The 25,187-nt window shown below is 32.0% G+C and overlaps 3 protein-coding genes across 3 annotated transcripts; all 3 read left to right on the forward strand.

The window, feature by feature from the left end:
* Nucleotides 1-607: 607 nt before the first annotated feature.
* Nucleotides 608-2,333, forward strand: LOC129942175 (uncharacterized). Its single transcript, XM_056051013.1, has 3 exons — nucleotides 608-1,067; nucleotides 1,239-1,643; nucleotides 1,732-2,333. The coding sequence occupies exons 1-3, from the start codon at nucleotides 608-610 to the stop codon at nucleotides 2,331-2,333; spliced, it is 1,467 nt and encodes a 488-aa protein (XP_055906988.1).
* A 3,090-nt stretch (nucleotides 2,334-5,423) lies between these two features.
* LOC129940169 (transmembrane protein 135) lies at nucleotides 5,424-17,626 on the forward strand. The gene is made up of 6 exons (XM_056048425.1): nucleotides 5,424-5,707; nucleotides 5,779-5,909; nucleotides 5,984-6,107; nucleotides 16,607-17,002; nucleotides 17,072-17,403; nucleotides 17,467-17,626. The coding sequence occupies exons 1-6, from the start codon at nucleotides 5,555-5,557 to the stop codon at nucleotides 17,525-17,527; spliced, it is 1,197 nt and encodes a 398-aa protein (XP_055904400.1). The 5' UTR covers nucleotides 5,424-5,554; the 3' UTR covers nucleotides 17,528-17,626.
* A 3,201-nt stretch (nucleotides 17,627-20,827) lies between these two features.
* On the forward strand, nucleotides 20,828-21,729 carry LOC129939421 (probable oligoribonuclease). Its single transcript, XM_056047425.1, has one exon. The coding sequence runs from the start codon at nucleotides 20,928-20,930 to the stop codon at nucleotides 21,594-21,596; it is 669 nt and encodes a 222-aa protein (XP_055903400.1). The 5' UTR covers nucleotides 20,828-20,927; the 3' UTR covers nucleotides 21,597-21,729.
* The last annotated feature ends 3,458 nt before the right edge of the window (nucleotides 21,730-25,187 follow it).

Consider the following 25,187-nt stretch of genomic DNA (forward strand, 5'->3'; position numbering starts at 1 on the left):
TAAAAACCGAATGAAAATTAAATGAAAAATCCACATTTTAACATTTTAAAACCAAATGTTACCTCTTGAAGGCCCCAGAACTGTATGATGTGGTTTTTTGTTAACGAGGGATTTTCTGAGTTAATATTATTATTTAATTAAAGTGAAACTTTCAAGATTCTTAAAATTCTTACACAGACTTCAGACTTGTGTTATAAACGGCCTTAAGCCAACCCTGTTTTGTTAACAAAAGTGAAGTGTTATAAAATGGCTTCTTTCCTTTTCTTCCTTTCTCTTATCTCATGGCTGGGATCAGCTTGAAAAAGCTTAAAGTGAATCTCTTCTTCATCAGTAAGTCAAGCCGATCACACGCCTCTAAATAAGTATCTCATTAAACCCTTTTATTATACTTATATACATACCTATTCCTAAGCTTACAATTATTACATGAATAAACGAAAAATAATACGAAGTTTAAGTTTTATTTCATAAAAAGTAGAACTTAACAATTGGCGACGAGGTTAAAAAGTCCACGTGTGTAAGTCAAACCGAAGTTAAAAAGTTGAAGTTAAAAAGTCACACATAAGTTAAAAAGTCCACGTCCGTAAATCAAACCACATAAAAAGAAATGTCGAGATTAATCGGCTATGTTGAACCATTTGTGAGTGGTGGAAATTTTTTGGCGTATGAAGATCGGGTGCGTCAATTTATTAAAGTCAACGATATAAAAGAAGAAGAAGCACTTACTCCACTTTTTATCACCATCGCAGGAGCTGAAATTCACGAGCTCCTAATATCACTAACTGTTCCAGATTTGCCCAGTGCAAAAACATTCGAAGAACTTATTTCGCTGCTACGTGCTCATTTTGCTCCCAAGCATAATAAACGAGCAGAACGATATAAATTTAACAAGCTTAAGCAAGAAGACGGTGAGCCTATTAATGAGTTCATTGTGCGTCTTAAAGCTCAGGCGCAGTTCTGTAATTTTGGCGACATCATTCCAGAAAAGGCTAAAGAAGATGTGCACAAGTACAAAATTAAAATGTTGGACGATGTACTGAGTGATCGTTTTATAGTGGGATTAACATGTGAAAGAATTCAGCAAGCCTTGTTAAGCGAGGATAACCTCACTTTTGAGCATAACACCACGAAGGCATTAAATATGGAACTTTCTCAAAAAACAACAAAATCCTTACATTCACAACAAAATATACAAGCAGTCTTTCAACAAAAAAACAACAAACACGTGCCATCAAAAGTGCCTGCAAATTATTTGCCTAAACAAACAGTTGCCCGTCATCCATCAAGTACACAACATCCAACGTCTGGTGGAAGTTACGAAAAAAATCATAGGAGGAAACTGCCTTCGTCGTCGCAAAAGTCTTGTCATCGGTGTGGAAATAACCATCAGCAAGAAAACTGTCCAGCAAAGAGAAACAATTGGGAGTGCTTTACATGCCACAAAGTTGGTCACACATCCAGAGTCTGCAGATACAGAAAAGCACAAAGTCTTCAAAAAGTCGGAATTAATATCGTCAGTGCAGAGGAAGAAAAGTCATCCAGAGCCAGCAATCAGTCACCCAAAGCCAGCAATCAGTCACCCAGAGCTAGCAGTCATCACCCAGAGCCAGCAGAATGCTCTTTGATTCGATTCCGGAGCAGCGGTAACTATTATGTCAGAAAAACAATATTATGATTATTTTTCTAATGTTCAGTTAAAAAAGTCATGTAATAATTTGTGTACTGTTTTAGGTAATAAAATTGAAGAATTAGGTATTATGAGCGTTATGGTGGAGTTTGGAAGTGGATGTTGGAATTGTGAAATAATAGTTGTCAAAGGAGGTTGGCGAAGGAAACCCTTATTGGGAAGAGATTTTCAGAATGTTTTATTCCCTAACTGGCGCAAAATCTATACAGAAAGTGTAACAGGTATGAATAATATAAGAAGTGAAGTTGTGTGCCCAATTTTAAAGTCAATTCAGGAAAATTATCCAAGCATTGTTGACAGCCAGAATAAAGATCCTATTAAAGGTTTTACCGCAAATATTGTGTTAGATGGAGTTCAAAAACAAATTTTCCATTGTGCATATAGTGTTCCATTCAAGTTAAGGGATAGGGTAAAGGCTGAGCTTAATCGGCTTGTAGATGAAAAGATCTTAGAACCAATTAAATTTAGCCGATGGGCTACCCCTATCGTAATAGTGCCTAAAGCTAATGGTGAATTGAAGATTTGCATGGACTGCAAAGTGACCATCAACAAATGCATTTTAATGCAACACTACCCATTACCGAAAATGGATGAAATATTCGCTGAGTTAGCCGATTGTGAAGAGTTTTTTGTGTCATTGATTTAAGGGGAGCTTATTAACAACTATCGGTGGATGAAAATTGTAAAGAACTTTTAGTGATAAATACTCTCATAGGACTTCTGGGTTATACACGTCTTCCATACGGTGTGTCTTGCGCACCTTCAATTTTTCAATCCATCATGGACAGAGTGTTGCTTGGAATTAAGGGTGTATTTTGTTACTTAGATGATATAATCATCGGAGGGAAGACAAAAGACGAATGTTACAAAAAATTGCTTCTGGTTTTGTCACGTCTTAGTGAACACAATATTAAAATCAATGTCGAAAAGTCTAAATTTTTAGTTTCATCTGTGAAATATCTTGGTCATGTCATTTCAGGTAAGGGTATATGCCCAAACCCAGAAAAACTCGAAGCTATTCTTAAAGCCCCATTACCTACGAACCTTAAGCAACTACAGTCGTATCTCGGTTTATTAAATTTTTATTCAAAATATATTCCAAATTTGTCGTCTAAATTACGTCCGCTTTACGACCTTCTAGGTAACCAAAAATTCAATTGGACTTCAGATTGCCAAGAAACTTTTGAAAAAAGTAAACATTTTCTCACTAGTGCGAGTTTATTGGAGCTATATGACCCAAATAAACCAATTGTTGTAGCAACGGACGCTTCACCTTATAGGGTGGGTGCCGTGCTCTTACATAGAGTCAACGGTGCTGAAAAACCAGTAATGTTTGTGTCTAGCACACTTAATGAAGCCGAACAAAACTATTCGCAGCTTCACCGCGAAGCCTTAGCTATAATTTTTGCAATAAAAAAGTTCCATATTTACATTTATGGTCAAAAATTTACTTTATGTACGGACCATCAGGCTTTGCAGGAAATTTTCAGTCCAAAGAAAAATAATTCAGCGGTATCGGTATCAAGGCTTCAAAGGTGGAGCATAATATTGTCATCATACTCTTATGATATAAAGTATCGTAAAGGAAAGTCATTGGCACCTGCGGATGCCTTATCTAGGTTACTATTAAACAAAAATACCGATGTTGAACAAATACCGATAAATTATTTTTATGAATGGGAAAGTCCTATGTTAAATGTGTCCGTCATTCGACAGCACATGTCTCATGATGATGAACTTACAGACGTGTATAAAGTAGTGCATGATAATGATTATAAAAATGAATGCTCGTCTAACCTGTTTAAAAAAGTACTAAATAATTTATCTACAGAGAACCAGTGTTTGTTTTATAGAAACCGGATTACAATTCCGAAATGTCTAAGAAACTCTTGTCTAAAATTGCTACACGAAAACCACTGTGGCATTAATCGCATGAAAATGCTAGCTCGTTCATATGTGTGGTGGCCACTTATCGACAAAGACATTGATTGATTCGTTAAAAGTTGTCAAAGTTGCACCTTAACTGGAAACGTTAAAAAAGAAGTTGTCATTACGAAATGGCCTGAAACGCATTTTCCATTTGAGCGAGTTCATATCGATTTTTTTTATTTCCAAAGCAAAACCTTCTTGATTATTGTTGACTCCCACAGTAAATTCAAGGACATACATCTAATGGGCTCAACAGATGTTTTAAATGCACTTGATAAAACTTTTCGAATTTTTGGCTATCCAAAACAATTAGTATCCGATAACGGTCCTCCGTTCAATTCTTATCGGTTCATAACATTTTTCAAAAATAAAAACATAGAAGTTCTTAAATCTCCAATATACCACCCACAGTCTAATGGGTTGGCTGAGCGTGGAGTTCAGTCTGTGAAAAATGTCTTGGTTAAATTTTGTTTGGATAAAAATAACACAACTTCACTGCAAAATAAAATTGAAAACTTTTTATATAATGATAGAAATATGCCGTCCACATCCACATCTAAAAGTCCATCGCAAATGCTTTTTTCATATAAACCTAGGTCTACTTTAGATCTAATAAATAATAAGTATAAAGAAAATTTTGATTTTAATAACAAATTTTGTGAATTTAAAAACTATTCTAGTAAAGAAAAAATGCAAGAACAAGTTAAAATTGTGAAAAATAAATTTAATAAAGGTGATATAATTTTGTATCAAAATCCATTCAAACATTTTGTCCGCTGGATACCAGCCCAAGTTATGGATGTTTTAAGTAACTTAAGATATTTGATAAAAGTTAACGGTTTGATAAAATATGTACATCAAAACCAAATTAAATGTTCAACTACAAAAAATAAAATTTTTTTATCAGAAGTTAATGTAAATGAATTAGATAAAAAGAATAATGATATATGTTGTCCAAATCAAAATAAATCTTCTGAAAATTGTAACAAAAGCTCTGTAACAGAAGAGAAGAAAGATACTGATACTGAATTACGAAGATCTAAAAGAGAAAGAAAAATACCTCAAAGATTTGTATCTGAATTTAAAACAAGCACTAAGAAAAAATATTGAATTAGAATTTTTGTAAAGGGAACAAAATGAAAGAAGTTTCTTTTTTTTTAAGAAGGGGAGAGTTGTTATAAACGGCCTTAGGCCAACCCTGTTTTGTTAACAAAACTGAAGTGTTATAAAATGGCTTCTTTCCTTTTCTTCCTTTCTCTTATCTCATGGCTGGGATCAGCTTGAAAAAGCTTAAAGTGAATCTCTTCTTCATCAGTAAGTCAAGCCGATCACACGCCTCTAAATAAGTATCTCATTTAACCCTTTTATTATACTTATATACATACCTATTCCTAAGCTAACAATTATTACATGAATAAACGAAAAATAATACGAAGTTTAAGTTTTATTTCATAAAAAGTAGAACTTAACAACTTGATCTTAAGAAACCAATACTTTGCCCCTTATAATTAAGTGACAAATTCAAAATGTTATAATTTTTGGTAATTCAAAGGTTAAGTAGTCTGCCCTTTAATATGCAGGTTAGATGATTATGATTAGATATAAAACCAAAATAAGTATATCCTATTGTTTCTGTACTTTTTTGCTAAACAATAAACACAAAACAAATTTAAATAATTACACTTTTCTATCCTAACTTCAATGAAACTGTTGCATTCGTAATTTGAAAACCAACGTGTCAAATGGTTGTATTTTAAGCATTAATTTAAATATCAAATCGAATTCAACAAAAAGAAAAACTATTTCTTTCAAAGCCGTGAGAGTGTCTAGAGTTATACCTACACTTAGTGTATTTAGAGCTCAAATTGTGCAACTAGTAAACGTTGAACTATCGCTTAGTAGGGTACGGAAGTCGAGAGAGGCTAAAACTTAATTGAAATGGTTTCCTTAAGTAAGCTCCTTAATCAAGGTCTAAGAGATGCAAAGTGTTACGAGGTTTTTCATCCGGGAAAAACATGTTCTGAGTTTCACTTTGGAAAATCTCGAAGCCTTTTAATCAAATGTGTAAAGTTCTTTTTCCCAATTGCTACCGTGAGTGATTATGTTTTGAAATAATTGTAAAGTTTTGTGAAGAATTTCAATTGTTTCTTATTTTCCCAAAGGTCCCCCTCATACTTAAGGGAAAAAATCTTCGAAAAAAACATGTCCGTGAAGCATTCGAATATTATATGGAACTTATTTTGACGGGATTTTTAATTTCACAGCAAGTTCCCATGGCGTGGTGTTTAGTAAGGTGACCTAGTTTTCAAATAAATTATACACTCAAGTGCATTGGAATATAATTAATTAAGTAATTCTTGGTTCTAGACGGCTGAGTGGGAAATTTACAGAGTGTAATATTGTATACCTTCCAATGACACTTCCGACTTGGACAATTTTCTTTATATCTCCAAGAGTTGCCCGACTTTTTGCTGCTTCCATATTTCAAGTAGTAAGTACTTTAAATTCATACATTTTATTTTGAAACTTAATTTATTTGAAAAAAAAATACGGATCTAAAAAAGGACTGAGCATTGAGAAATAACAATTTTTGTTGAGTTCGCCTGAAAAAATGGCATTATTTCAATCACTTCAAAATGTTCTTCAAAAAAGAGGCTGGGAAGCGACCCACACTGATAACTTTCCATCCTGTCTGTCGATCTGTCTTGCTTAAAAGTTTTTACCAAATTTGCGTATTTTTTGTAGATTTTATTTTTTATGAAAAAACGGGCTGTTGGATTTTTGTATAAAATTACTGAATATCGAAAACAATATTTTCTGTGAAATAAAATAAGTTTTAAGCCAATATTTTTAATTTTTGAAAAGCTATTTGAGTCGAAAGTAAATTTTTACCAAGTTTTAGTATTGTTTTTTTTAGAGTTTTATTTTTTGTAAAAAAAACTGTCAATTCTATTTTTTTAAATTTTATCGAATGTTGAAAACAATATTTCTTATAAGATAAAATTAGTTTGCAGCCAATATTTGAAATTTTTGAAAAGATATTTGAGTGGAAAACTAACTTTAACCAACTTTTGTTAATTTTTTTTTAGGTTTTTAATTTTTTGTACAAAAACTGTCAATTCGATTTTTTTCAAAATTTTACTGAATGTTAACAACAATATTTTTTGAAAGATAAAAGTAGTTTAAAGCCAATGTCTACAATTTTTGAAAAGATATTTGAGTCGAAAATCAATTTTTACCAACTTTTATACATTTATTTTTTAGGTTTTTATTTTTTGTAAAAAAAACTGTCAATTCGATTTTTCTCAAAATGTGTCCTAATGCTGAAAACAATATTTCTTATAAGTAAAAATTAGTTAGAAGCTATTGTCTCAAATTTTTTAAAAGATATTTGAGTCGAAAATCATTTTTTACCAACTTTTGTAAATTTTTTTTTAGGTTTCTAATTTTTTGTACAAAAACTGTCAATTCGTTTTTTTTCAAAATTTTACTGAATGTTAACAACAATATTTTTTGAAAGATAAAAGTAGTTTAAAGCCAATGTCTACAATTTTTGAAAAGATATTTGAGTCGAAAATCAATTTTTACCAACTTTTATACATTTATTTTTTAGGTTTTTATTTTTTGTAAAAAAAACTGTCAATTCGATTTTTCTCAAAATGTGTCCTAATGCTGAAAACAATATTTCTTATAAGTAAAAATTAGTTAGAAGCTATTGTCTCAAATTTTTTAAAAGATATTTGAGTCGAAAATCATTTTTTACCAACTTTTGTAAATTTTTTTTTAGGTTTCTAATTTTTTGTACAAAAACTGTCAATTCGTTTTTTTTCAAAATTTTACTGAATGTTAACAACAATATTTTTTGAAAGATAAAAGTAGTTTAAAGCCAATGTCTACAATTTTTGAAAAGATATTTGAGTCGAAAATCAATTTTTACCAACTTTTATACATTTATTTTTTAGGTTTTTATTTTTTGTAAGAAAACTGTCAATTCCATTTTTCTCAAAATTTGTCCTTATATTGAAAACAATATTTCTTATAAGTAAAAATTAGTTAGAAGCTATTGTCTCAAATTTTTTAAAAGATATTTGAGTCGAAAATCATTTTTTACCAACTTTTGTTAATTTTTTTTTGGTTTTTAATTTTTTGTAAAAAAACTGTCAATTCGAATTTTTCTCAACATTTTTCAGAATGTTGAAAACAATATTTCTTATAAGAGAAAAAAATTTCGAAACATAAATTTCAAGTTTTTGAAAAGATATTCGAATCGATATTAAATTTTTACCAACTTTTAGTAATGCCTTTTTTAGATTTTTATTTTTTATAAAAAAAAACTCTCAATTCGATTTTTCTCAAAATCGTATCAGATGTCAAAAACATTATTCTTCCTTGCACAAAATTTTTTTGGAGATGAAATCATATTGTAGTTGTAAATTTTTGGAGGTGACAACATTTTTTCAGTTTTTTGATTTATAAAAAAAATCGTTAACCAAAATGTTTACCTTTTTTCAAACTGCTATGGTAAAAAAACCACCCACGCAATTTTCTTGAGAGCCCTTTCTGCATCTTTCTGCGTTATTATCTGTATAAAAAAAAATTATTTGAAATGGATAACTTTTCTGGTTCTTGAGCTAAGGACGACGAAAAAAACGTCGCAAACGTACAAACGTACGTACACACGCACGCACTTTCTAAAAATCTTTTCTTTCGACTCTAGGGAACTTGAAACGTCGAAAAATGTCAAAATTTTAAATTTTACAAATTGGACCCACAATAACTTATAGTTCCTGGGTAAAAAAACCTAAAGTATTTACCCCTTGTTCAGCCAAATAATGTACCTTTATCACCATTGCATATCAAATTAGGATTAATAAAACATTTTGTTAAGGCAATGGATTGCGATGGAAGTTGATTTTTGAATCTGAAGGAAAATTCTCGAAAATAAGTGATGCAAAGATAAAATAAAGTATTTTTGTTTTCCCTCAAATAAATGAGTTGATAAAAGATACAAGATTTGAAGAAAAACTAAGCGATTTAGAAAAATCTGCATGGAAGACTTTTAAAAACGTTGTTGCAAATTTGTTGGGTAACCACAAGAGTGGCAGCTATAGCTGTAGTTGGTTAGCTAGCTGTTAATGACATATAAAGCTTTGGGTTGCAGCATGTCACTTAAGATCCACTTTTTAGATTCGCACCTGGATTTTTTCCAGACAATTTAGGGGCTGTCAGGGACGAGCACGGTATAGGTTCCATCAGGACATTTTGAATATAAAAAAGCGGTAACAGGGCAAATGGAACCCAAATATGTTAGCAGGTTACTGCTGAACAATTAAAAGACCAATCAGTAGCGAAACATGCAAGAAAATCTTAGATTTATTAAGTCATTTATAAAAAAATACAGTTTTGATTAACGAGATCTGTGTTATTTCGCAATATTTTAAATTACAACCATTTTTTTTTAACTATTTATTTTTTCTTATGATCACCAAAAAATATCAAAAAAGTCCGTGTCGTACAAAAAAGTTAAAATTTTGTTGACCAGTGATTTTTAATTCAATATTTAAGACGTCAAAAAAGTTTTTGTGTCACTATTTTTTATGATTTCAAGTTGTTGTATAGAATTGTTATTTTTCTGATCTTTGGCCAATCAAACCCGTAGAGAAAAATATAAAATTTTACCGGAGTTTTTTTTTTGAAACGCCGATTTTTATCCTTTTTGTTTTGCGTTGGACTATTTTGGGTCCTTTTCGCTATTTTATTTATAATAATAGCTGATTATAATTTTGATAATCGTAATTGGTAGTCCCTATTCGGGCGTGAACATGGTTCTACGCGCTCAATGATACTAGTTTTAGGGGAGCAGTATGATGGTTTGAGGGTCTGCCATTTAAATGGCCAAAGTTTAAATCCTAAGACAGATGTATTTCCTTATTTGTTTAAGAATTCAAATATTGATATTGTGTGTTTTTATAAACGTGGTTCTCTCATGATAGTTTTTAAAACATGAATGGGTTTCATGTGTTTCGCTGTGATAGAAGTGGTCGCAGAGGCGGGGGTGTTGCAATCTTTACACGCAGAGGTATAAGCCGCAAAATAATTTGCAGGTCTTTACCAGGTAGTGAAGTCGAATACTTATTCATTGAGATTAAGTGCAATAACAATAAAGAATTGCTAGGATCGGTATATCGCCTAAATCGAAATATTAAACTAATACCGTTCTTTTCAAAATTAGACGAGTTAACCTTTGTGTCTCCGCTCATAATTGTTGCGAGAGATTTCAACCATGATGTGCTAAGAGCTCGGAACTTGTGGTGGAGAATGGGCTCACTTCATTTATTGCCTGTAAATATGGCTACTCCGACACATTTCACCAGACACGGTAGTACTTTACTTGATACATTTTTTGTAAGCCACACTGAGAAGGTTCTTCTCAAACCTTTGAATGTTCACCTATGGTTTCTTCTTCAACTTACTGCTATAGAGATTTTACAAATGTTTACAGGCGGCAACTAGAAACTGATTTGAATAATATTGAGTGGTACCGAATACATAGTATGGCTTCTGTTGAAGAGAAAGTGCTATTTCTTCAAAATAATATTGATTATCTCTTGAACCTCCATGTTCCACAGCAAGCTAGTAAAAAAGACCAGCCGTGGTTTAGCAACTATATTAAAGGGCAAATAAGGGAACGAAATTTTGTATATAAGCGATGGAAGATCCTTAGGCTTGAAGCATTGCATAATGAATACAAAATTGAAGAAATAGAGTAATATATCTTATTCGGGAAGCAAATCAACAGTTTTATGCTCCAAAACTTAATCCTTCTTTAACCTAAGACAAACAGTGGAAGAATTTGAACGAAATAGGTGCAGGCAAACAAATAAGAAACAAGAATATTTCTATCGATTGTAACGAGCTTGATAATAAATTTGTTACCTTGAACTCGTCAGGTGTTGAAACCCGAACCTATGAGGTGACAGACATGATAAATGTTGGTTTATTTTTAACTATTTTTTGCTTCTTGTCTGTTAATGACAACGATGTTCTGGAAAGTGTTCTAGGTGTTAAATCTTACTCTATTGGGACTGATGGCATCCATCCGGTTTTTGAATGTTGAAAACAATATTTCTTATAAGAGAAAAAAATTTCGAAACATAAATTTCAAGTTTTTGAAAAGATATTCGAATCGATATTAAATTTTTACCAACTTTTAGTAATGCCTTTTTTAGATTTTTATTTTTTATAAAAAAAAACTCTCAATTCGATTTTTCTCAAAATCGTATCAGATGTCAAAAACATTATTCTTCCTTGCACAAAATTTTTTTGGAGATGAAATCATATTGTAGTTGTAAATTTTTGGAGGTGACAACATTTTTTCAGTTTTTTGATTTATAAAAAAAATCGTTAACCAAAATGTTCACCTTTTTTCAAACTGCTATGGTAAAAAAACCACCCACGCAATTTTCTTGAGAGCCCTTTCTGCATCTTTCTGCGTTATTATCTGTATAAAAAAAAATTATTTGAAATGGATAACTTTTCTGGTTCTTGAGCTAAGGACGACGAAAAAAACGAAAAAAATCAACAGTTTTATGCTCCAAAACTTAATCCTTCTTTAACCTAAGACAAACAGTGGAAGAATTTGAACGAAATAGGTGCAGGCAAACAAATAAGAAACAAGAATATTTCTATCGATTGTAACGAGCTTGATAATAAATTTGTTACCTTGAACTCGTCAGGTGTTGAAACCCGAACCTATGAGGTGACAGACATGATAAATGTTGGTTTATTTTTAACTATTTTTTGCTTCTTGTCTGTTAATGACAACGATGTTCTGGAAAGTGTTCTAGGTGTTAAATCTTACTCTATTGGGACTGATGGCATCCATCCGGTTTTTCTTAAAGCCATTCTTCCTTATATAGTCAAATACATAACCTACATTTTTAATAATATATTGATGACTAGTACTTTCCCTTCTATTTGCAAGCAAGCGAAGATAATACCAGTTCCCAAAAATCGCGATGGAGATGATTATCGACCTTGAGCTATATTGACTTTTCTTTCGAAGGTTTGGTTTTGGAGAAATTGATAAATAACTAAATACCAAGTTTTCTTACAAGTAATAAATTGAAGTGTATCAATCAGTCAGGCTTTCGCCCTAAGGTTTAATAGACGTCGTTGAAAATATCAGAAATGAATGAATTATAATGATAAAGTGACTATGTTAACGCTTCTTGACTTTTCAAATGCATTTGATATCATCAAGCATTTTATACTTTGTGAAAAACTTAGAGGTCAATTTCATCTCTCTTCTGCATCTGTATAGCCATAGCCATATAGTCCACTGAACTCTTCTGTGCACATGTATGCAGACGACGTTTAATTATACAACAGTTTTCAAATGGGCATGCTTGAGAATGGTGTGCATGAAGTCAACAAAAACGATCTTTGTTTAAATCCGAAAAAAAAGACAAAATGCTTAGTCATCTCTAGAACTATAACGGATACCTCATATTTTCCAGAGATATATTTAAACAACTGCGTGCTATCGAGTTTGTCGATTCTGCCAAATACCTTGGACTTACATTTAATAAAACACTAAGTTGGAACACTCATATTAATCTAACATATAGGTAAGGTATATGGAGGTCTTCCACTACTCAGGGCGTATCATCACATAAAGCCTTTGAAAACACGCTTAATATTGGCCAAAACGTTATTAGTAGGGGAGACCGGGGACAAAAGTATCATTTTTTGCATTTGGGGTTCCTGCTCTGGCTGTTATTTGATTAAAAAAAACAAACAAAATATGCCATCTGCTGAAGTTAAGTTTTTATAAATCGACGATTTCACACAGCTGTGATATTTTTTCCAAGACTCTTCCCTAGTTACTTTCGTCCTATATGTCCAGGACGAAAGTAACACGCTCTGGGGACAAAAGTAACATAAGTAGTTAAAGATATTGTTGCCCAAATGATGAGATTTTTCGTTTTTATATTGCGTTAAAAATTTATTTCATTTATCACAAGATAAAATTATTATAATATCTCTTAGATATTTGAAAAAAAAAAAAACATAACAGTAATCCAGTAAACATAAAAAATTCTTTAAAATAGGATCATACTCATTTTGAGAGCATTATTATAAACTTAATTATTATTTTCAGTTCTTGTATCGAATATACATACGTGAGATCATTTGAAATGCGAACTTTCTCTACTTGACTCAAAAAATAAAAATTCATTGAAAGGTTTTCATTCTGAAAGACAGTTGTGACACATGTAAAAAGGATCACCCTTTGTGCATGCCTCATGAGCCCAACCCTTGCATTCGTGACATTGGACCCATTTTTCACCTCTACAACTTCGGCTAAACCACTCCAAACATACCAAGCATAAGCAATCGTTTTTATCGTCACCTGAAGTGTCGCTTTCTGATGTTTTCTTTTGTAGTTTTTTTCCCTTCTTTTTGGACTGCCCTCTCGGCCTTTTCATTGCAAACACATTTTTCTTGGCTTTTTGTCGATTTTGGAAATCTAGCTCGATTCCCAATTTTTCGGGCGTGTCTGTGAGGATAGCAGTTTTGCGCTTCTTCCTTCCCCGCCTTGTGTTGAGTCTTGGTCCAGCTTTTGGAAAAGGAAGAACTTTTTGAGGTGAAAAAGGGATTGGTGCCGATGTACTTGGTGACTGCATGGGTTTTGAAGGTTGGAGATTCTAGAATGCAATTAAAAGAGTTACAATATAGGAACTTTTATTTTAATATTGGCTAACTTACACTGACATGACCGGATGTTGATGGTAAATTGGGATCGGCAATCGAACCAGTTTCAAATTCAGGGAGGACCTATAAGGTACTTATTTTAATTTTAATGCTAATGGCTTAGTATTTTGTCTTGTTTTAAACTCACATTAACATCACCAACTGATAATAAAACATTTTGTTGAAGATTTAAATCAGCGTCGTTTTGGTTTTCACTATTGTTTGGCAGTGGGCGATCGGTAACATAAGACGGTGCAAAGTCTACAGATGTAAAAATGCATCTGTTGAATGGACTTATTCCAGTACATTTGAAGCCAGCTATTGCATTTCTATAAGTGATAGACAGTGGGAAAGCTTCTTTTACAATGCTGGGAATATTGTGGATGGACATGGTCTTTCCAGGATTAGTTCGAATCCAAGCATCTACTGCTAAATTAATTTTTAAATGGCCCATATACTGCCCGGTCGAGGGGCTGTAATTTGTGGGTGCAATGAGGCGGAAATGATAGCAGAACGATTCCGTTGCATTTGCAAAAATCAAGACATTTAATGGATAAATGTGACTCATGATTGTCGAGCAAGAGCAAACATTTATTCTCTTGTGTTGGTTTTGCCTGTCTCTTAAAATGCTCGAGAAAAAACAAAAACTCTGCTTCTTGCATCCATCCACTAGCGTTACCTGCTCCCATTGATCCCACCGGTCCATCTCTAACCATGTGTTCATGATACCGTTTTAATGGAAATACAAAAAAAGGTGGTTTATGACCTCCTTGTGCATTGATTGCGAAGGCAACTGTAACTAATCTTCCACGCTCAGCAGATGTAATGGCACCAACTTGTTTTGTTCCGCGTTTGGCTAACACACGGTTTGGTTTTTGGACTGTTGTAACTCCAGTCTCGTCTACGTTCCATATGTCCCGTGGCTCGAACTTATACCGGTCCATAACCTCCGTAAGCTTGTCAAAAAAACTTGGTGACATTAGTCTCATTAAAACGGGATCATGACGAAATCTAGAATGCCAAAAATCTCGAAAATAAAAAAAAATTATCTAGAACGCAAAAATCTCGAATCCACAAAAATCCAGAATTAACAAAAATCTCGAAAGACTTTATCTAGAAAAATATCTCGAAAAAAAATATAAATTCGAGATTTTTTTTTGTATTTTTAACAGTTAAAAGTCAATAAAACACAAATACATCAGTTTACCCAATATTTTATTTTCTGAGGAAGAAAAAAAAAATTTGCAAACAATAAGAAAGGGGCATGTGTAGCAATGTGCAATTGTATGATTGATAACAAACTCTACTTGTCAACTTAAAGTTTGTTAAGGAGAAGTAAGTTATCCAGAATGTATGTTTGAATTTTTGAGGCAATATTTAAAATTCGCGCGAATGTATGTTCCGGGCAAGAGTTACATGGCAGGGAGCGAACTGTTTTGCGGCGGCCCTTACACTCTTGTTCTTCTTTAGAACTTCCTCAGCGGCCTGTTTATAAACAGACGTGGCAATCGTTCCCCTATTAGTTCTTCTTATACGAGTACGAGGCATTCTAAATACCAAAAACATTATGATAACATTCAGATAAAAAAAATTAAACTTCTAGTGGAAGTAACATGTTACTTTCGTCCCCATGGTATCTTGTTACTTTCGTTCACGTGCCCTCATTTTAAAATAAAAACTTAATAATTCACTCAGATTCTTAAATTTGTTTAAATGGCGAGGAAGAATAGGTAAAGAACATATAAAAGAATGTTTAAGTAGAAACTTACCTTTAAATATTGATATTTAGCACTTTTTTTATTCAAAAAACTGGCGGACAAAAAAATTTCAAATAGGGCACCTTTTCTTTCTTTTCACTGTGGCACGTGCGAATTTCTTAACCGATCGACAACAACTGATTAGGAGAGGAGAAAGTCAATTTGTTTACAGAACTGCATACCAGAAAATGCTCTAACACATTCATACAGGCCGTGAATGGGCTTGTTACTTTCATGACGTGTTACTTTTGTCCCCGTTCTCCCCTACCCTTAATGCTTTTCTGTTGCTGCCTTAAGTAATTGTGACTTCGAACACAAGCGAAAACTCAAAGTTCCATTCAACAGTATCACGCGTTATGTTTATGGTCTTAGGAGATATGACCACATCTCAAGTTATTCTAAGTCAATCTATCATTTCACTCAATTATCTCCTTAAAGTAAGAACTTTAACCATACTTCACAATATCATACTTATTTTTTAAACGCAAACTAAGACCAAGGTAGCTAATTAATTTTTCAGATGTCATTAAATCTAAACTTGGAACATTACTTTTTTACTTGTTGAAAGTTCCAAAAACATTATTATCTAAACAAAAAATCCTCTTACCCAATTTACAAGTCGATCATAAGTTATGTATGTACTGTAAAGAAAAGGTCCTTATTCCTTTTTTAAAACGACAAGAAATCATTTTATAAAAAACATTAAATGGAATTGTGAAAAAAATAAAAAACCACTGAGTAATAAAGTTCAGCTTTTAGTTGAAACGATAAAACATGATCAGCATTTTTTGACATAAGAAGACTTTACTTGATAGTGCGGGAGATTTTTCTTGAATAACTTATCAATTAAATTGCCTTAATACAAGGCATTTTTTTGCAACCGTCAAACCAGATACGTAAAAATTGCCTAACCTTCATGTAGCTTATGTCGTCTGAACCTGCCAAAATATTCAAACATACAATTTCCTTAAATGCACGTCTTAACCTCAAGCGCTCTACAGTTTCAGAGATATATCCTTTTCACACCAAACACAAAACCCAGTTTTCCGCAAAACGTTTTCAAAAACCTGAAAAACGTTCACAATGAATACTTACACGTTTTCGTTTGACATTTCAGTTTGTCTAGCATCGACTGTCATCAGTTTGTAAGTAATCATCAATCATTATTTATGAAAATAAAATGCGTTCTGATCAATTGCAATTAATTTTAATCCATAAAAAAGCTGAACAAAATATGTATTTAATTTCAAAATATCAAAGTGAAATATTTGTTTTGACAGCAGCCACCATTAAATTGAGCGTTGAATGTTTCAAAAGGTTTGTTTGCTTAGCTCATCTTTGAACTGCTAACTAGTTTAAGATCTCATTTGCACAGATATAAATATTGTAATTGCAATTTATTTTAAATATAGCTTTTATTAAATATGTAGCTTACTAAACCAATATTAGATTTAAGCTTTTTTTTCTTTTCTTACAGACATTTGAAGCAGCAATACGCAATAGTAAAAACAAAATATGTAAGACATTTTGTAATTCAAAAACAATACAAGCTTTATTGTTTATGACATGCAGTGCATTTGTGCTTCATACAATCCAAAACTATAATGTCAAAGCATTTTGGGTTGTCAAAAGTATTCCTCGCCCGATTGAAAGTGATATTGATGCAAAGTGTTCACATAATGGAGAATGTTCAAAGTTTTGGCTAAATGATCTAGCAAAAAATATTTTAATTGGTCTTTCAATTGATGTTTTTAAGACATTTGTTGGAAGTATTACAAAAACCAACAGTTTATTCAATGCTTTTGGAAACAAATTGGTCCATCTAAATTTTCCAACTACTTTCTTTCTTTCATCATATAGTTGCATTTACAAGGTAAGAAGTTACATTAAAAATTGCATATTCTTCTATATTTAATTTTTACTATAATGATAAACAATTAAGATGACATCGTGCTTATTAAATCAAAAGTCGGATATGAATGGTGAATTAAAGCATATAATTGCAGCATTTTTAGGAGGAATTTCTTTTTTCACCTTACCCAAACTTACAATACTCTGTTATATAATTTCTATTTCTATCGAAATAAGTTGGCACCTTTTCGAGCGAAAGAAATTCAAAAACAATCTAAAATATTTAGAACTATTGAAGAGAATTCCATTTCATCGGATTTACACATGCCTGTCCGTGGGATACTTGGTTCAAATGTATGTTTTCCATCCAGAAGCTTTAAGTCAATTGGGACTCGCTATGGTTTCTGCATTTACTGGAGATCAGTAAGTTATATTTTTTGTTAAAAATTTAAATAATTTGTAATTTTTGTTGCTTGATTTTTTTAGAGCTCCTGAAATGAAAGCTGTTTTTCACAATTATATTAAAACCATTAAACACAACAAATAAGTACATAAGTATAAAATTTATTAAGAGAACAAATTGTTATAAGGAAGCAAATAAATACTTTGTAAGATAAAATATTAAATCTACGAAATATGGTTTATTTTGTTTTTAAAAGGAAAGCTTATAATAATTAAGTCTCCTTAAATCAGATCAAATTTTTTTAATTGGTCTGTAAGCACGTAGTAAGAGATCAATTGTTTATAAGTTTCAAAACTATTATTAAGTGCATGAGCGTAAAGAAAAATTGTATTTAAATCTCCAACTTTAAAATTTCTCCACGGACTTTTGTTGACTATTTGGTAATTATTGACATCTATATAATACAGAAAAGAAGAGGAAGGCAACTATATATGTCAAAACCTGAAAGTCGTAGGGAATACACCAGTGGTAACTCTTTTTACTTCCTATAAAATACTATAACTCCTTGGTAGTACAACATTGACAAATGTGGTAACTCTTTTAACTTCCTATAAAATACTTTAACTTCCTCGTGAAGTGAAATGGTTTTCGAAGAATTTTCGAAATCTTCAAAAAGTTGAAAAAGTTTTGTGAAATACATTTGTTACGAATATGACAGGTGCCATACCCGTACTGCAACACTAAAAATAAAAAAGAGGCTGGGATGCGACCCACACTGATAACTTCCCATCCCGTCTGTCGATTTGTCTTGCTTAAAAGTTTGTCTGTATGTACTCGTATCAATTTTTACCAAATTTGCGTTCTATTTTTGATTTTATTTTTTTATGAAAAAACGGACTGCTGGATTTTTATATAAAAATTACTGAATATTGAAAACAATATTTTTTCTGAAATAAAATAAGTTTGAAGCCAATATTTTTAATTTTTGGAAAGCTATTTGAGTCGAAAGTAAATTTTTACCAAGTATTAGTATTTTTTTTTAGAGTTTTATTTTTTGTAAAAAAAACTGACAATTCAATTTTTTTCAAAATTTGATCGAATGTTGAAAACAATATTTCTTATAAGATAAAATTTGTTTGAAGCCAATATTTAAAATTTTTGAAGAGATATTTGAGTCGAAAATCAATTTTTACCAACTTTTATACATTTTTTTTTTAGGTTTTTATTTTTTGTAAAAAAACTGTGAATTCGATTTTTCTCAAAATTTGTCCTATGTTTAAAACAATATTCCTTATAAGAAAAAATTAATAACGAGCTATTATCTCAAAGTTTTTTAAAGATATTTGAGTCGAAAATCATTTTTTACCAACTTTTATTAAGTTTTTTTTTCGGTTTTTATTTTTTTGTAAAAAAAACTGTCAGTTCGATTTTTTTCAAACTTTAACTGAATGTTGACAACAAGATTTTTTGAAAGATAAAAGTAAATTAAAGCCAATATCTCAAAGTTTTGAAAAGATATTTCATTCGAAAATCAATTTTAACCAACTTTTATAAATTTTTTTTTAGATTTTTTATTTTTTGTAAAAAAAATTATCAATTCGATTTTTCTAAACTTTTTTCAGAATGTTGAAAACAATATTTCTTATATGATAAAATAAGATTGAAGCCCAAATTTCAACTTTTTGAAAAGATATTTGAATCGATATTCAACTTTTACGAACTTTAAGTAATGTTTTTTTTTAGATTTTTTTAGATTAGATTAGATTTTTCTCAAAATTTTATCAGATGTCAAAAGCATTATTCTTCGTTGTTTTAGAGATGAAATCATATTTCAGTCGTAAAATTTTAGAGGTGACAAATTTTTTTTTTCAGTTTTATTGATTTATAAAAAGAACCGTTATATTGATTTTTTTCAAAAATATACCTGTTTGGTATCACGTTACAATATATTATATAAAATTTAATTCAAGTCTCTAGCGTTTTTGGTTCGTAAGATATTTAGGGTTAACCAACATTTTCACCTTTTTTTCAAACTGCTATGGAAAAAAAACCACAAACGCAATTTTGTTGAGAGCCCTTTCTGCATCTTTCTGCCTTATTATCTGTATAACAAAATTTATTTGAAGTCAATATCTCTTCTGGTTCTTGAGCTATGGACGACGAAAAAAACGTCGCGAACGTACGGACGTACAAACGTTCGTACACACGCACGCACAGAAATCTTTCTAAAAATCTTTTATTTCGACTCTAGGGGCCTTGAAACGTCGAGAAATTTCGACATTTTCAATTTGACAATTCGGAGCCATTACAATAACTTCCTATGTGAAGTTAACAACTAGGTTTTGATGATTTTAAATTGAATGCAAGTATTTAAATATAAAGATGGCTTTAAACAGTCCATAATTTACGATTTCCAATAGTATCACACTAAAATCAATTTAGTGTCAAGTAAATTCCACTATAATTTTACGCCATTGTTTTAGGTACGCAGTGTTTTTCCACTGAAAATAAAATTCTTGAAAAAAGGTTTAACAAAGCGTAAAAAAGTAGCGTTTTAACAAAATTAATATTCTGATGCAGACGAAGTTGCTATAATAAAGATGAACATGTTGTATAAGTTTCATCCGATTTCCTGTAATCTGCATTTTTGAAAACGTCAACGTTTTTGATCTTCTCTCTCTTTCCAACAAGCGTGATTTAATTATTTTGTATCCTCGTTGTCTGCAGACTTTAAAGTGCAGATACATTTAAATCCACCAAAAATCAACAACTTTTCAAAAAAGTGCCTTTTTTCGACGCCACCAAAAAGGAACTCTTACTATATTTCCTTAAAAGTGGATTTACATGAATCTTCATCACAACACGCTATAGAAATAGTACAAAATAGGCTCCATTTTATTTCCTATAATTTGCTATAAAGTAACATATAAAGCTGGCCATACACGACCAACCTAAAGAGCAATGTGTTAGAAAACTGAGGTGGCTTGGTTCAACGAGTCCAAGCCAATAAACCGATTTCTGCTCTGCCGTGTGTGGAAACAACCTAGCCAAGTAATTCCGTCTGATCACACGATTTCACGATTTTTTGTTATATTTTTCTAGCAAAAATTTTCTAAATTTTGGCATTAAAAAAAATCAATTAGGAGGAAATTTTGAATTTATTTTACACGATATGAATACAATCAATTTGTTAACCTGTATGTCGGGCAAATTTAGACTGCGTCCAAATGGATGTGATCCAAATGGGTTGGAGCCAAATTATATTGTTCTATTTAAGCCTACTACTACAACCTTCAACAAATCCTTATTTTCTAGTGTAACGGCGAATAAAATCTTTTAAATGTGAACGCATACAGATTTGTTTTGAACCCGGAACGCTTATCAAAGACTTCATACATTTGACAACTGATTTTGACATTTAACAAAACATGTGCAGAGATTTGCATTTGTGTATTAGAAACAGAGCGCGATTTGTATGTTAACATTCCGCTATTAGTTTAGTTTATTAAATTATTTAATTAGAACAATTTTTTTCAAGAATCAAATGTTGAATTCAGTTATTCGCACTATATCAATCCGTGCAAATCGCAGCATTTGCTTCCCAAATAAGCTTTTCAATCAAAATTCCCTGCGTTACCTAACGAAATTAAACCCAACAACATCAACAATGGGCAAGGACTCATGGATTGTTTGGATGGACCTTGAAATGAGTGGACTAGACGTAAGCCGCGATAAAATTTTAGAACTTTCTTGCATAATAACCGATAAAGACCTTAATATAGTTGCCGAAGGTCCCAACATTGAGGTCTATCAGCCAGACGAAGTACTAGAAAACATGAACGATTGGTGCATGAAGCACCATGCCGAGACCAAGCTCATTGAAAAGTGCAAAAAATCGAATATAACAGAAGATATGGCCCAGGACATGATAGTCAAATTTCTGGAATCCAACATACCGAAAGGAAAGTGTCCATTGGCTGGTAATTCTGTATATATGGATAGATTGTTCATAAATCGATACATGCCCAAGATCGATAACTACCTTCATTATAGAATAATTGATGTATCGACTGTTAAAGAATTGTGCAGACGATGGAATCCAAGTGTTGCTGCTGGCGCACCAAAAAAGAAATTAGTGCATCGCAGTGAGGATGATATTAGAGAAAGTATTATCGAAATGAAATATTACAAAAAATTTCTATTTAAAGTTTAATAAATGGATGTATATGTATTAAGTTCAATTCCATCACTGATTCATTAAGAATTATAGCATATTTTACTTGTATCGTGATACTCATTTGTCAAAATATACAACAAAAAAGAAGAAAAAAGAAACGTTTTATTGTTGCTTTATTTTATTGGCATTTTCAGAACACCATTTTGGTTAAATTCCGGTTTTAATGCAACAAAAAGACTTCTATGACTTATACATAAACCTTTATCATAGACAATGTGCAATTAAAGGAAGGTACGATTGCATTTTTGTTGTTTTTTTTTTTGAAAACAACGTTTTCAATGTTCTTACAGTTAATTTAATTTTTTTAACTATTGAACCAAATCTTGATAATTATCACGCAACACATTTTTAGAAATTCATTAAAATAATTCTTTTAAAGGATAACTAGCGGCTCGGCGCGTGCTTCGCTACGTATAAGGCATAGTATTACAAAAATATTATTAAGTTCATTTATTAAAAAATAAAAAATTATTTCAGTTTTCTAGCTATTTAAAAGTCCAAATGACCCAAATGATATATTTTTTATATTATATTCTCAGCAAAGAGTAAAAACTAAAAAAGAATTGGGTACTCTTACTATGTTGGGTCTATTATATAAACAATATTTTTAGTTTTTTCATTTCAAGCATGAATAAATAAACAGTTCGGTGTACCGACTCTGGAACAGGCAACATAAAGTTGGCCATGTGAAAAACATGATTCCTCCAAATTGACACCACAAACGTAAAGTTTTTGTCCTTGAGATTTATTTATGGACATCGCAAATGATAAACGCACAGGATATTGTGATCTTTTGAATTCAAATGTTATGTCAGTTGAAATCATAGTGATACTCGGTATCAAACACACTTTTTCTTTTGATTTACCAGTTAAGATTGTAGCTTCAATCAAATTTGACTTTTTCACTGCCAATCTGGTGCCTTTACACAGTTTTTGTGGATTAGTATTTCGCAAAAATATAATCAAAGAACCAATTTTCAGATTAAAGCAATGCGATGGTATACCAGCCGGTTCCAAAGAATTTAAAAATTGAGTTGGATAATTCATTGCCTCATCTTTATTCATAACACTGTAAATTGATTTATATGTCGTGACTACACCTGGCAGTTTCGCTTGAATTTGAAAATGAATCGCATTGATATGAATGTTTTTCGGTGTTAAAATGGTGCGTTCTCTCAACCAATCATGATTTCTCTAATTCTGAAGAATATTCGGAAAAACACATTCAATCAACCCTTCAATAGATTGCGCAATTGTACAGAAATTGTTCGGTAAAGCGATCAATCCGTTGTTCGATTGGTATTTTGCCATCACCAATTTCTAAAAATTGTTTTGATGGCTCATGGGCAGTTGCGAGCGACTGGGATAGCTCTTGCTTAACCCTGAGGCTACACAAGAGTAAAATCCAATCCAGCTTCTGTTCCGCAATCTCATTTGCAATCCTTTTTATTTGACTGGGCATATTATGTCTTGCCATGAGCAACCTCAAATGTCACATTTGACATTAGAAACGGTTAATCTGTTGTTTCCTTTTTTGTTGATTTACCTTAAGTGCCGGTAGTTATTGGTTTTGGATATCTTCATTTCGTGAAGCAAGGGAACTTTATGATTTGGAGGCGCACATACTCAAGGACTTACTATGGGGACGGTGCAGACTATAAGAATTTTTGTAGGATGTCGGTCGATAGCTTTGATGATGTTCTGTGCCTAGTAAATATAACTTTGAGTAAATGAATTTAGACACTCGGCGACAACTTAAACGAAATGAAATTTTAATTTCAAAAAGACTGTGGAAAATGGACGCTCAGCACTACACACAACACAAACGTCAAATTTGATGACAGGATTTTGATCCGCTCGAAAAATCTAAACTGCTATGACCGGATACTGGACTGGATGTTGGATTTTTGGGGTCATCAGAAATGTTCAATGGAGACCCCAAGTAAGTTTGCTTAAGTTAACGAAACTGAGAAACATTGAACGAAACGGAGCTAGACTCTATTATGTTCACTCGTATTGAGATTCTTTGTATTCGCACGTTTACTTATGTGCGCATATGCTAGCTTATGCCTATTATAGTTGGGACTTTAATCTTGCATTATTCGATTAAATGCTTCTATCCCATAATATGCCATACAATAATTGACGTTAATCGCAGAACTTTTGCCATAGCAGAATTTCTCGAAATATTTCAAGTTGGAGTTGGCAATTTTAATGCAGAGTGTGCGGTTCCACCACCTTCTAATAATGCAGCAGCAATTCCCGAAGATGCAAGTGCCAGTGCAATTTTCTGTTCCGATCGAATAGTCGCTAAAATCAATGATACAACGAAAGTTTTCCTGTACCACCAGTTTTTGTTGAATATTCAATTTGGTTATATTCGATTGTACAAATAAACGTAAATCATTAGAATTGAAATCCTGCTCACGTTGCAATTTACTAATGGGCTTTTTTTTTTTTTTCCATATTCAAAATGTGTTGATGGAACCTCTCACCGTGCTCGTCGCTGACAGGCACTAAATTGGCAGGAAAAAATCCAGGTGGGAGTCTAAAAAGTGGATCTTAAGTGACATGTTGCAACCCAAAGCTTTATATGTCACTAACAGCTCGCTAACCAACTGACTGTAGCTGTCACTCTTGTGGTTACCCAACAAATCTGCAACAACTTTTTTAAAAGCCTTCCATGCAGATTTTCCTAAATCACTTAGTTTTTAGAAGAGTTCCAATAGTTCTGATTGTTTTTTGGACAAATTTTGATTCCTAACTAAATCATTTAAGTCTCCTTGAGTTATGAAATCGTCCTCGTCAACACATTCACCTGAAGTGGACGGGTGTGAATTCTCAACAGACGTAGTTGCAACTAGTAACAGTTCTGGGAATTTTTTACAATTAGAGACAGTATTTTTTTCTTGTATTATATCGTCGCCTTTCTTTCTCAACCTCGTATCTGCAAAATTTTAGTTTTTCGTTTTTTTCAGATATGACATCGTTCCTGTCCACCTCATAAGTGTAACAATCCCGTATCTGAATAGCAATCTCAAGTTAGCCGTAAATGACGGTGCAAATTCCTTTTATCTTACTTCCTTTGTCCTTGTTTACTGCAAGAACCTCTTAACTCACAGTTACGAGGTTTTCAACGATACGTCATAACCCAAACTCAAAGAAACGAGGTTGTTGCCCTTCATACATTGCATCAAGAGAGACCAAAGATATTAAGCTAAGTACAGACGATTGTCAGGTCTTGAAAAATTGTCAGATTTATCAGTGTAAAACAATTAGCTGATGAGATGATCATCTGACTATGGTTTGGAAATAATATTTCTAACAATATTGTAAGACAATATTGTAAATACAGAATGTTGGAAGATATTTAAAGCATATTTTCCACTTACAGATCTGACAACATTGTAAGATCTGACAATCGTCTGTACTTAGCTTTACTTTTGTCTCGTTTAAGAAGATTAAAACAGTCGATTTTTTTAAAATCCTTATCGTATAACCGTCAAATTTACCGTAGTGAGAGTGTTTGTGCAAGCTTTGTTGATTTTCTGTGAAATTCTTAACCTG

This window comes from Eupeodes corollae, chromosome 1, assembly GCF_945859685.1.
Source record: "Eupeodes corollae chromosome 1, idEupCoro1.1, whole genome shotgun sequence".
NCBI lineage: Eukaryota > Metazoa > Arthropoda > Insecta > Diptera > Syrphidae > Eupeodes > Eupeodes corollae.

Coding starts and splice junctions, on each gene's coding strand:
- LOC129942175 (XM_056051013.1), top strand. CDS start 608: ATGTCGAGATTAATCGGCTATGTTGAACCATTTGTGAGTGGTGGAAAT. Junction 1,068..1,238: donor TTTTATAGTGGGATTAACAT/GTGAAAGAATTC, acceptor TGCCATCAAAAG/TGCCTGCAAATTATTTGCCT. Junction 1,644..1,731: donor GATTCGATTCCGGAGCAGCG/GTAACTATTATG, acceptor GTACTGTTTTAG/GTAATAAAATTGAAGAATTA.
- LOC129940169 (XM_056048425.1), top strand. CDS start 5,555: ATGGTTTCCTTAAGTAAGCTCCTTAATCAAGGTCTAAGAGATGCAAAG. Junction 5,708..5,778: donor TCTTTTTCCCAATTGCTACC/GTGAGTGATTAT, acceptor ATTTTCCCAAAG/GTCCCCCTCATACTTAAGGG. Junction 6,108..16,606: donor CTGCTTCCATATTTCAAGTA/GTAAGTACTTTA, acceptor CTTTTCTTACAG/ACATTTGAAGCAGCAATACG.
- LOC129939421 (XM_056047425.1), top strand. CDS start 20,928: ATGTTGAATTCAGTTATTCGCACTATATCAATCCGTGCAAATCGCAGC.